We start from the raw sequence: 12,518 nt of genomic DNA, 5'->3' as shown, positions 1-12,518 counted from the left end.
TGATTAGAAGTTACTGATGGATCAGGAGTGTTGTCACAAGGTGTGTGTGTGTGTGTGCATTATGATGTACTCGATGTGCTCAAAGTTAGAGGGCCTGCAGATGAAGATACTACAGATTAAACCACTGGTTGAATTAATACCAGCACATACCGGTAATCACCTTTAACAAGAACAGCATGCAACTTTGTTATAGAGCCCCTTGTGCCATTGCTGAAACAGTGCTTTGCATTTTTGTTTTTTTACAAATGCCAACAATAAAGTGAGGACATTAAATGAATGACTGAATAATGTGGCAAAAGGAGTGTTTTGACTCTGCACAGTATATAGAGTGTCCCTAATCACCTACTCAACCCAGCAAAGTTGAGCCAAATTACAGAGTGCAAATGAACTGTTGCTTGTTGAGTCTGAGCAATTGTTCTCTATTATATACTTTTAAATGGCACCTTCCAGGCGCTTTGAATATTGCAAACTGCCTGATAGAATAACTTCGCTAGTAGGTTGTAAAACCCATTAATGGTTTTACAGTTGTATTGTTTGTGCATTAAAAACCTTTCCTCTGTTCTTTATATCCTTTCTCGAAAGGAAACACACCTGTGATGGGCGGTCTTTAAGGAAAGACGTTGGGCAAGTTGGTGAGTGGGATATGTAATCTGGCACCAGTTTGGAGAAAAGTTAGGGTGGCAGAAAAAGGGGTGGATCCAGCTTTTCCCCGTGTTCTGACAAGTTCAGCAGCAGCAGTCTTTTTTTTTCTGATGATTCATACCTGCCTGACACTAGAGTGATTATGTAGCACTAAAGGAAGAATGGTTGCTGTAATTAAACAGCTTGAAACTGTTGTTAATTATTAAAATTGTAATTGGGGCAATGGTTTGTGGTGAGATATGCAGTAGAAACAACTTTCAAAGGGTGTAATTTCCTACCGTGTAATTTACATACCTTCTTTGAATTTCCTTTGTTGTATTTTACTTTTTTATCTCCAACAGGTTGCTTTGGAGCATTTACGTTTGCCTGTCTCCATTGTCATTTCCATGAGGTAATTATTCTGTAAAAGGTACATGTCTGAGCCACGATTTTCCCATGCACAAATATATCATGCCATCCAGAGGAGGGGGGCAGTTTCAAACAAATGGACTGTAACTGCTGTGGTGCCTGCCAGGATACAGGAGAACTTACAAAGCTGGGTATGTAAATGTAAGAGGCATGCTAAAAAAATCTCTCTTGCCTTGAATTTTTGACTTGCAGACTTGTGGACACAAACATTCTTTAGAGTCATCACATTCATCAAGTTGTTAACTGCTTTCTCACCCCAAAATAGAGTTGGTTAGATTAATAAAATAAGAAAATAGCCCTCAGTTGATCCCATGCTCACCCCACGCAGTCGAGTAACCAAATGCCAACATGAGACTCAGTCCAGCATGCAGGAGTGTAGGGTGGGGGTTTACGCTATGTTGAGTAATGTCCTCCACACTGACGCCCTGTATGCCATTAGCATGAATAAAGACATAGTAGGCTGAAGACACTTGGCAGCCTGGGACTCTGGGAACATGATTTCAAATAACAACTCCAGTTGTTCACAACAAACTAAGTTTAATCTTGTTCAAGTGAAGGGAACATGGATTCGACAAAGTGACCAGTTCCAGCTGGCAGAGGGAAAGTTATCAGATGCTAAAATGTAAGTATAGAATGGAAAATTATTGATATCTCAGTGACGTGCAATAGGAGCAGGCAAGTTGCCAACCGTAATCGGCAAATACATTTAATCAGGTTGTTTTACAAACTAAAAAACTTTGCTGAAAAATCTCAGATCTTTAAAAACAAATAATGATTTAAAAGATATTCGTGCTCATCGGTCATGCTGTATGTTCACTATTTATACTCTTTGACTATATGCTGATTAGCATTCTCCATGGAGCAGTGAAATGCCTTTCTATTTTAAGCTACAGTCACCCATGCAAAATATGTACAGCAGTGGTGGAAGAAGACCTTTTAAGGCCCTGAAATGATATTTTCTCAACACTACAAGCTCAAAATTTTAAAGAGGTTTTTCTGTTTTCACATGCAGTAGTTCTTTGTTTTTCTTTTGCCGTTCAGACTACACTGAAGTAGATGAGTCTCATTTATAACAATGTTATAACACCTCATTACACCAACCAGAATGCAGCACCTTATTAGTCAGAATGAAAGAGTAGCTGGATTGTGTTATCACTTAGAGTTAAAGCTGGTCAAACCAGATTTTAGCGCTAATGACGTAGGTTAAAGAGTAATTATTATAGGCAATAACAAAAGCAGCTCTAGAAAAAGCAGCTTTGATAGTTGTTTATTGAGTTAGTTTTTAAGAGTAAATGTAACAATACTGACTTGTCAAAGTGCTGCATTGAAAGTTCTTGTTAACACAGACAAAAACATTTGCAAAACAAAATGTACTTGGAGTTTTTTCAGAAAAAAAAGCCACATTTACATTGGGTCTTACTCATCAGTGGGTGTATGTTTGAGGTCTAATCTATTTAGGTCTTGCATGCATTTCCTTCATCATAAAACATTTACAAAGCTATTTTCCAAAGACTTTTTAGTCCTGCATTATCTAAATCCACTGGTTTTTGTGGCACAATTTCAATTCTAAAGGAGTTGGGGCACTTTGTAAAATGTAAATATTTTGCAGTTGTAGTTGCACATTGAAATACTTCTTTGTGCATTATTCCCACATGTCACTGGGATAGTACTTCAAGTAATATACTGCTTCGTAGGGCAACTAGAAGTCAAAACCTCTGACTTTTAAATGATTTAAAAATAAATGCATTCATTTGCAGAATGGTGGTTATTATTGTGTTAATATGTAATGTTACACATTTGCTTTTATACAAAATGTAACTTCAGCTTTCAAACAAAATAAGTCAAGTAAATAACAGTATTTACCCACATAAAGTGAGGTAGAAGTGTAAATTTGTATTGAATGGAAGGTATAGGTTAGTATTCTAGCAGGTGTTTTGAATGGAGGCAATTAAATGTTTTTCCCTTCTTTTTCTTTTTTCTTTTTAACTTTATTGTGAAATTATCTCTAGCTATGAGAACAAGTCAGAACATGGGGTTTCCTGGACAGTGGTCAGCCCTGTTGTGTTCACCTACAGAGTTATTCAGTGCAAAAACATACTGGATCCCACGAATGACACACTGCTCTGGGGTCACTTAGGAGAAGAAGAACTTAAACACACCTTAAGTAACTGCAAACCACCGAAGCGATTTGTTGTCATTGATGAAAATGTCAATAAGCTGTATGGCTCCCAGGTTTCTCAGTACTTTAAAGCCAGAGGGGTCGTTTACAAGATTCTCCCTCTGCCCACCACTGAAGAGAACAAGTGTATGGAGTTAGTGACCAAGATCCTGGAGGAAGTTCATGAGTTTGGTATCGACAGACGCTCCGAGCCAATCGTAGCCATCGGCGGTGGAGTTTGTCTGGATGTGGTGGGCTTGGCGGCATCTCTCTATCGCCGAAGGACCCCGTATATTCGAGTGCCGACCACTCTACTTTCTTATATTGACGCAAGTGTAGGGGCAAAAACAGGAGTCAACTTTGCTGGCGGGAAAAACAAGCTGGGAAGTTATGTCCCACCAGTGGCAGCCTTCTTAGACTGCTCATTCTTCCAAACTCTCCCACCACGTCAGATCTCTAATGGGATGGCAGAGATGTTAAAGGTGCTCGTCGCTGCATGATGGCTGATCAAGAGAATGAGTTTCCTGATGGTCTTGCATGTATCAGCCCATTAACTCCTAAATGTATGTAATTTGCTTGCAGCTCACAGTAGAATGATCTTATTGTTCAAGCCATTGTTGTTGATCTTCTTTGGTGTCAGACTTTTAATATTTTGTGGGCAGGAAGTAATAACTGGCGAGAACAAGATCCATACTATTTGCAAACAAGATAATAGTTGTGTACAACTTCTACAGTATTCCAAAAAGCACTGAAATGTATCAATAAGACAGCTGATACTTCCCTTGCTGCAAGTTTGTTGTCAATATTGGAAATGAAAATGGTGCTTGTTCTTAAGAGATAATGCTAAATTCATTTTTCCCACTGATTTTGTGTTTTGATATTATTCAGAATTTTTTTTTTTTGCTCATCAATAATGCATACTACCATTTTCTCATCTGGACACAGAATACACAAAGCTGATTCAAGCGTCATAGTTGGATGTTTTGACATTTGGCTCATTGCAACTAACCCTCTTGTAACCACAATTTAACCACAGAAGTGTTTACTGCATTTACTTACTCACAAAAACCTAGATTTAAGCTGCTACATTTTAAAATATCCCTAATAAGATATACAACTTTAAGTGCCCATGCTACTGAAAGCCAGCTCCTTTTAAACCTGAAAGTCCTCATAGTTTCTAGTGTCTGTCTATCACCATGTGCTGTGAAGCATGCAAAAGAAAAAACTAAAGACACCCCCACCCACAAAAAATGTGCTTTGTTTGTTGTTCCTTCACTCAAAGGAGCTCACACAATGCTGTGCAGACAGATATGGTATGTGCAGCTCCGCAGGGGTAAGATTTCTTCATGCTTATTTTAAAACTGAGTTAAAGGATTAAAAAAAAAAAGAAAGAAAATTATGTGAACAGGTTCACACATTCTGATACTTTCAGTGATGTAGAAGATTTCAGCTTACTGTTTAAGAAAGTTTTATCTGGTATTTCTATTAAATACTTTTATATCTATTAAACATGTCTGGAGGGAATCTTTGAAATTCATTTTCCCACAGTACAACAATGCAATGCATGTGATTGTTTATTATTAGATATTCCAGTTTAGAATAGAGTGTGTGTCTTCTCTTTCACTTATTGCCAGCTATTAAGTGTTATTCTACTGATACACTTTAGATGGCTCTGATGAAGCACCGGGGCCTGTTTGAGTTGATGGAGACTGAGGGCAGGAAACTGCTGCATACCAAGCTGCAGGTTTGCAAGACCAGGCCTGAACAGGAAGACAGCGCCACAGCCATCATCCGCATCGCTATAGAAACAATGCTTGAGGAACTGGCTCCTAACTTGTGGGAGGATGATCTGGACAGGCTGGTGGATTTTGGTCACCTCATCAGCCCAGAGTTAGAAATGGTCAAGTAGTATTTTCTATTGTAACAATATTCTATAACAATATTGTAGCAATATTTGAGAGTATGAATTCACTCATTAAAGGGGACCTACTATGTTAATTTCCAGCTCAATATCTTCTACTCTTGGAGTCTTTTATAGTATCTTTGTAAAACTCACAGCTCAAAATAATCCTTATTTAAGGGTTTGCATATAGCAACCCAAGTGATGAAAAAGAAAAGCATAATAGGTTCACTTTAAATGTGAATTACTGTTACAGAGTAAACGTATTTAGATATTATTTTATTAGCAGTTACTTTTTGGAGATTATCTGCACACAATTAAGTGTAACCTCCATGTTTTGCACAGAGAATATTGCCAGCACTGCTTCACGGAGAGGCAGTCAACATCGATATGTCCTTCATGGTATATGTGGCCGTCCAAAAGGGACTTCTCACAGTAGATGAGAAGAATCGTATTATCCAATGCATGCTGAGTCTGGAGCTTCCTGTGTGGCACCAGGACTGCACTCTGGAGCTGGTGCAGAAATCCCTTAAGGAGCGTCTGAAGCACTCTGCTGGCTCTCTGAGGATGCCTCTTCCCACAGGATTGGGAACTGCAGGTAAAATAATATATAGTAAAACTTTTCTTTCAATAATCAATTGACATTACAAGTTACACTCTCTCTGTTACATAAAGGATGCTCATTAGCATGTCTTTTTTTTCTTATTTTGTAGAAATCTTTCATGGTATGATTGGTGATGGAATTCTTTGCCAAGCCCACAAGAAATGGACTGATGAGCTTTCTTCATCAGGAGACAAATGAATTTTACATGACAATATGGACAGTATAGACATGATATAGATACACAACTGCTGCTGATTTCTCAATTGCATGTCCACCACATCCCCAAAGGAGGGCTACAGGACTGAGATCTTAAGATAAGATAAGATAAGATAAGATAAGATAAGATAGAACTTTATTAATCCCTCGGGTGGGTTCCTCTGGGAAATTCGACTTCCAAAAAAAGCACAGCAACGACCGAAGTTAGTTACAGAACTGTTATATATATATATATATATATATATACATATATATATATATATATATATATATATATATATATACACACACACACACACATATATAAATACAGAGACAAATATAAATAAAATATACAAAGGGGATAAATAGAATAAATAGGAATAAAAAATAAAAATACAAGTGAATTGCACATTTCAAGTATTGAGTCTATTGCACTGTTGACTATTTACAAAAAGTATTGCACAAGGTATTGTACAGTGAGGTGAAGAGGCACTACAGCTTAGTTGTTCCCCCCTCCTTTGTCCTCCTGTTTCCCCTCCCTCTCCCTCCAGAGAGGAGTTAAACAGTCTGATGGCGTGTGGGACAAAGGAGTTTTTAAGTCTGTTAGTTCTTGTCTTGGGGAGAAGCAACCTGTCACTGAACAGACTCTTCTGATTGTTTATGGCCGTGTGCAGAGGATGCCCAGCATTGTTCATAATGTCCAGCAGTTTCTTTAATGTCCTTTTCTCTGCCACTGTCACCAGAGTGTCCAGCTTCATGCCGACCACAGAGCTAGCCCTCCTGATCAGTTTCTCCAGCCTGGATGAGTCCCTCTTTGTGACTGTGGAGGCCACTGAGTACAGTGAACTCATTGCCATGTTCAAGAAACCAGTTTGAGCTGATTTAAGCTTGGTCACATGGTGCGTTATCTTACTTGAGGCAGACATCAAAAGATCCTAAAGGGATGGACATGGTCAGAAACAATACTTAGGTAGACTGTAGTATTTAAACAATGCTCAGTTGGTACTAAGAGACCCAACGTGTGCCAAGAAAATATCCCCCACATCATTACACCAGCCTGAACTGTTGATACAAGGAAGGGTGGATCCATGCTTTTATGTTTTGTACACCAAATTGTGACCCTACCACCTGAGTGTCACGGCTAAACACAAGATTAGATCAGGGAATGTTTTTCTATTTTTCTATTATGTAACTTTGGTAAGTCTGTCTGCATTGTAGCTGCAGCTTCCCGTTTTTAGCTGACAACAGTGGCACCTGGTGTAACAAGCTATATTTGGGTTACTTTTGCCTTCCTATCAGCTCAGAGCAGTCTGGCTATTCTCCTCTGACCTCTGGCATCAAAAAGGCAATTTTACTGCTTTTCACTGGTCATTTTCTCTTTTTCAGACCATTTTCTGTAAACCCCAGACATGGTTGTGTGGGAAAATTCCAGCAGATTATCACTTTCTAAAATACTCAGACCAGGTCTTCTAGCACCAACAACCATGCCATGTTCAAAATCACTTAAATTGCCTCTCTTCCCCATTCTGATGCTCATTTTGAACTCAGCAGGTCGTCTGGTCATTCAACTCAACTTTAGTTAATGGTTTACAACACACCATAATATAATGCAAAAGCTTCAAAAAGCAGTTGGCAGAATAAAAAAAAAAAGAAAATATCAAAAGCAATGCAATAATTTTTGTATATACAGAAGAGGACTTTATCTTATAAAAAATATACATGTGTTTAACTAAACTTACTGTGTTGCATTATCCCTTTTAATTGAAAGTGTAGCATTCTAAATGACTGAATCTTTGTAAATTAAGTAAACGAGTAAAACTGAACACAAACCAAAGATGTTTGTTTATGTGAGTTTATTATATTATAATAAATTATAATAAGTATAATTAGTATCGAGAGCGAAATAAAGGCAAACTCCACCAACATTCAAATAAAACTTTTAATATTTCTCACAAGATAGTTTCCACATTGAGTACCATCGAGTTTGAGCTCACTAATCTGAAACCAGTGGGTACAGTAACTACTGCTACATTCATCTCTTATAAACTGTAACAATAAGAACAGTAGCAACATCAGCAGAGAACATTGTTTGTATGAACCACAGGAATGACAATTAGAAGACAAGGCCTAAATTGAGCTAACATACCATAGTTTTTCATTAGTGGTTTATCCATAACATGCCATAACAATTTACAGCTCAGAGAGTCATTATGAGAAACGAGTTAAGTGACAGCTTTAAGTAACTGCCACCACATAGTGTAATGTTTATATCTTTTCTTACAGTCACATTTTAGGGTTATTTAATTTATCTGTTCTACGTTTAGCCACAGATCCATGTTACAGGTATGTGGGTGTTGTACTGTTTCGAATCAGTCCCTGGACCTGTGTCACCATAAGAAACAATCTACAGTCCACTGAAGCTTCATCAATGACAAAAAAACCAAACAAACCAACACATTAACTCAAGGTTCACTTCTCAGCTTGTTCAAGAACTTGGATTTCATAGTTAGCATCCTCATTGGATGGCAACACTGTAAGATAGCTGAGCTGCTGTTGAGTAAATCTTGAGTCATATTCTCTACAATGTTCTTTCCACATACAAGACTGAACTCTAACCGTGTACTTATTTGCATTTTACATATAACCTTTGGGTAACGATCCATATATTGCTTAAAACAAAAGAGGTTAAACACCACTAAGAAAGGTGGCTTTGTTTTGCAGGTTGTGTCTTTGTAGAAATGTATTGCCTTCATGTGGCACACAATTTGGCAGTTATTACTGAGACCTACATTCAAAGTTGTCACCTAGAAACCTAAGAAACACTGCCTTCAGTGTAAAATGTCATTTGAAAAAACTAAAATGAAGAGCTAAAAATATGGAGTTCCAAAGTGTTCGGTACTACATAAATATATATAGTATTTGAATATTAATCATAGGTATATAAATAAGTCAAATATAATAACACTATTAGTCTACAGCATCATTACTGGCTTTGTGAACCTGTAGCACTTCACAACGACACTTTCAGGTAAATGCAGGACTGGGATTAGTGGCCATGTTTTTTTGGTAGCGAAAAAAAACAAACCACTCTAGAAGGTTAGCATGACAGCCATCTTTGATTATTTTCCTAACAGAAATCGTGTGAATATATTCACTGTATATATTACCCTGATCATCCAGGTTCCCCACTATAAGAATCAGTGGCTCAGCAGCTCATTCTTGTTCATATTCAAAGCCTCTACTGCAAAGGTGGCTGGCATTAGCTCTGCTCAAAAGGTCATTGGTGCCTGTTGCAGTAGCAACCTAAGGACCTGGTGGCACTCTTGAAGAAAGGCTCGCCAATTGCACTTATAGAGGTTACTTTGGTAGTTAACAACCAGATCTGTATTAGATCTGTATTTGCAAGCAAAGTATGGTTGGCTGAGCTCAGCCTTAGAGACAGGATGATGAGTATGGATATCTGGAAGGAACTCAGAGATGTTGAGATGAAGCAGTTGGGGTGGATTGGACATCTACTGGGAGCTTCACTTTGGAGGTTTTCTGTGTACACCCATTTGAGAGAAGACCCTTGGGCAGACCAGGGATTATTTATCTTATTAAGCCTTGAAACACCTTGGTGATACCAAGCAGAAATTGGTAAGCTCTGCTGGGGAAAGGATATCAGGTATCGCCTGCTCAGACTGCTGCTACCATGACCCAACTTCAGTGGAGTGGAGTCAACGGTTGAAGAAGTCAGTAGATTTCTAAGTCAATCAACATACTAAGTAATTAATGATAATAATACAGAACACTATTTCAAATATTATGTCAGGGTATAATTATTAATTACTTATATATTTTACTCTGCATTTATAATGACTTATTTCCTAATTTACTTCCTTATTTAATGTTGAACACTTTGGCGTTCCATAATAACAATACTCGTGGTTCTTTTGTTTGAGGGACTTGTAGTGTAGCTCTACGAAGCTCAACACACCAATATAAACATCAACAAAACATTTTTTTCCTTCTCTTCCATCTTCAGGGTAAAAAACAAAACAAAACAAGTTTAAGGCACTTAAATGAAAAGATAATTGCCTCGACACCATTTCAGACTCATTCATAAAGAGAAACCCCTTTGAAGACATGATGCTGCTTTACAGGCACAACTTTAACCATTGCATAGTTTGACAAAATGGAGGCTGTGCTGCAACAGGGCTCGTAGTATATGGCAGGTGGTTATTAAAAAGGCATACCTATGGAACATGCTAGAACTGTTCAAAACAAACTGTGGAAATATACAACAACCATCCAAGAATCCACAGCTTTTCACAAGATTCTGTATGCATTTGAAATAGTTAGTTTGTGCTCAGATTTAAAAGAAAGACAGGCAAACAAACCAGGTTTCAATTATCAGAAGTCATTCCAGTGTTTTGACAATGTCACGCATTTCATACAAAATCCCAAAGCAGTCTCCTTATACTCCTTGGCAATATAAATGTTCACATCATGAAAAAAAAAGTCCTGAATGTGAAATGTCACTGATGTGGTATATCAAAAAAAAAAAAAAACCCCAACAAGAATAATTTAGGAAATCAATGGAAATTTGTAAAATCTGAGATTAACAGGTCTGCAGTATTACAGTATGGAGTCTGTGCTGGGATACTCTAAGTTTAACCAGTTATGTCTGTCTGATCACTAAAGATAAAAAAACATTACAATAATTGACTAACATCTATTAGATTAAAAAAAAAAAGATTTCTATAATTAAGAAATCTAGAGCTATCAAGAGACAACAGCTTCTTGTCAGACCATTTATAGCCTATTTTTATTCTACTAGTTTTGAGACAAATTTGGGGGTATTTTGGCAGTTTTGGCAATGAGGAATGTACTGGTAACATACTGGGTCTGTAATTGGCACTGGCTAGTTAAAGAGTGTGTGGTGAATGTATAACACTGAATAAAAGACTAAAATTATTCTCGTGTAATGAGTTCATTGTAATTATCTTAAAAGAGAGATTCTAGCTTTTATTTATTCATTTCTTAAATGTGCTTTCATTTATTAATAATGGCTCCATGTAATAAATTAGCTTTAAGGGGAATGTATTCATAACATCTTGTTTACACACGCGTGTGTATTTATATAATCTACAGATGATTTCATATTTGTCAAGCAAGAAATTTCAACTGGAAGACTGACAAAGACTCTAACAGCCAACACGTGCATAGCAATACGACAACGATGTATACACATCTTAATAAGGCATTGGCACATTCAAGTTCAATCTAAGACACACAGAGTGTAAAGCACTATAGTAATAAATAGATCTTTTTCCTTCTATTATTGCTATTGATTTAAAAAGCAGTGCTTATCTCACCACAAAATATCTACATTTCTGACCATGATTTATAATTTCCCTAGATTCTTTGGAATCAATAGAAAAAAAGGATAATCTAGCCTCTATCCAAAGATAAATGCATATTTTTTTTAAATATAAAAACTTCTATTTTTGTAACTCATTGTCATCAAAGTATTGATTAAAGCAAACACTTAAAAAAAATCAGTCCTTGAAATCAGGGTCAAGGGCTTGAAAAGACATAACACGAGAAAACAAACAAACAATTTGGAAAAAGATTCAATACATGTAAACACAGGTGGGAGAGAGGAGGAGTAAAACAAACAGAGAAAGGACAACAAACAGAAGAAAGCCTTTCCAGCAGCTCAAAGTGTGTTTGCCACTGACTTGTAGCAGTAGGTGGAGGGGCTGAAAATGCAGGTGAGGAGTGTTCCAGTAGGGGGTGCTAACAACCCTCATTCTCATCCATGCTTACACTGCTCTTGCGACTGCTGTCCTTTGAGGTGTCTGGGGAGACGGATGAGAGCAGAGGGTCGCCCCCCCTCACCGGTGATAAGGTGTCTTCCATGAGGATGTCGCTGAGTTTGGAGCCCGACTTACTGTGAACGCCGTAGTGGCCCTCGGAGAAGTTGGAGTGGCCTTCGTTTAGCTCGAGGTTGCTGGGTGTTTCAGGAGTGCAGGCGGGGTGTTGTTGGTGATGGGGATGGAGTGTGTACAGGTCCTGGTGACAGTCCTCCAGAGCAGGTTCTTGCTTGATGGTCCGTACCCCAATTTCAGCAGAGCAGAGCGCTGAAGATGCAATGGCCAGACCGTGAGCCCGCGCCTGCATCTCTAATTCCTGTAAGCCAGAGAGCGACACAAACACGTGCAGGTTAGGCATTAGGTTAGTGAGCACTCCTAATCTTCTAGTTTGAGGTTTGAGGATGAATGTTAAAGTATTGCCTTTTCTTTGCTGAAAAGCAGAGTGGGAGATAGTTAGCAAAGCTGCCAAGTGAAGGTTTTTAAATATCCAACTGACTGTAACAGAGTCATTTAACATTTAAAACTTGCAGAAGGTTTTCTTTTTCCTCCTTTAATACACCGATGTGCAACTCTAATTAACTACAAAGAGCTCAGTGTTGATCACAGATTCAGGCTCCTCTCATCTTATGATCAATTTGTTACAAGATGACGATATTAACAACTTTGCAGTATGAATCTGTGCCTTTCCTCGTTTTCCCTTAAGCTATCTCATAAAAGTGTATTCATTTCTTCCAACATTAGTATAAACGT

The 12,518-nt window shown here is 37.9% G+C and overlaps 2 protein-coding genes across 8 annotated transcripts in view; one reads left to right on the top strand and one right to left on the bottom strand.

Annotated features, from left to right (window-relative positions):
- The first annotated feature begins 1,431 nt into the window (after positions 1–1,431).
- LOC146550743 (uncharacterized) lies at positions 1,432–6,143 on the top strand. 2 transcript variants are annotated; one of them, XM_085261006.1, is made up of 6 exons: positions 1,432–1,672; positions 3,060–3,690; positions 4,491–4,541; positions 4,875–5,108; positions 5,454–5,706; positions 5,822–6,143. In XM_085261006.1, exons 1-6 carry the CDS (start codon positions 1,545–1,547, stop codon positions 5,908–5,910), a joined length of 1,386 nt encoding a protein of 461 aa, XP_085117132.1. In that variant the 5' UTR covers positions 1,432–1,544; the 3' UTR covers positions 5,911–6,143. The 2 variants fall into 2 exon arrangements, with proteins under 2 accessions (XP_085117132.1, XP_085117133.1); XM_085261007.1 differs by lacking the exon at positions 4,491–4,541 and having other exon boundaries at positions 1,433–1,672.
- A 1,688-nt stretch (positions 6,144–7,831) lies between these two features.
- The window catches only part of LOC146550742 (microphthalmia-associated transcription factor-like), a 28,165-nt gene continuing 23,478 nt past the window's right edge, over positions 7,832–12,518 (bottom strand). For all 6 annotated transcript variants that reach the window (XM_085261000.1, XM_085261002.1, XM_085261001.1 and 3 more), the window contains exon 10: positions 7,832–12,084. In XM_085261000.1, coding sequence (XP_085117126.1) covers positions 11,692–12,084 — 393 coding nt within the window. In that variant the 3' untranslated portion in view covers positions 7,832–11,691. The remainder of the gene's footprint in view (positions 12,085–12,518) is intronic.

This window comes from Mchenga conophoros, linkage group LG20 (genome assembly GCF_057382185.1).
Source record: "Mchenga conophoros isolate Kocher_MC1m ecotype Shallow Benthic linkage group LG20, M_conophoros_male_GT1.1, whole genome shotgun sequence".
NCBI classification, from domain to species: domain Eukaryota; kingdom Metazoa; phylum Chordata; class Actinopteri; order Cichliformes; family Cichlidae; genus Mchenga; species Mchenga conophoros.
Note: the sequence above shows the minus strand (reverse complement) of the source record. Positions and strands in the feature narration are given on the sequence as shown.

Bases quoted from the DNA above. Each gene is read 5' to 3' on its own strand.
- LOC146550743 (XM_085261006.1), top strand. From the start codon at position 1,545: ATGATTTCAAATAACAACTCCAGTTGTTCACAACAAACTAAGTTTAAT. The intron at 1,673-3,059 runs GTAAGTATAGAA...AATTATCTCTAG, and splicing joins AAGTTATCAGATGCTAAAAT to CTATGAGAACAAGTCAGAAC. The intron at 5,109-5,453 runs GTCAAGTAGTAT...TGTTTTGCACAG, and splicing joins TCAGCCCAGAGTTAGAAATG to AGAATATTGCCAGCACTGCT.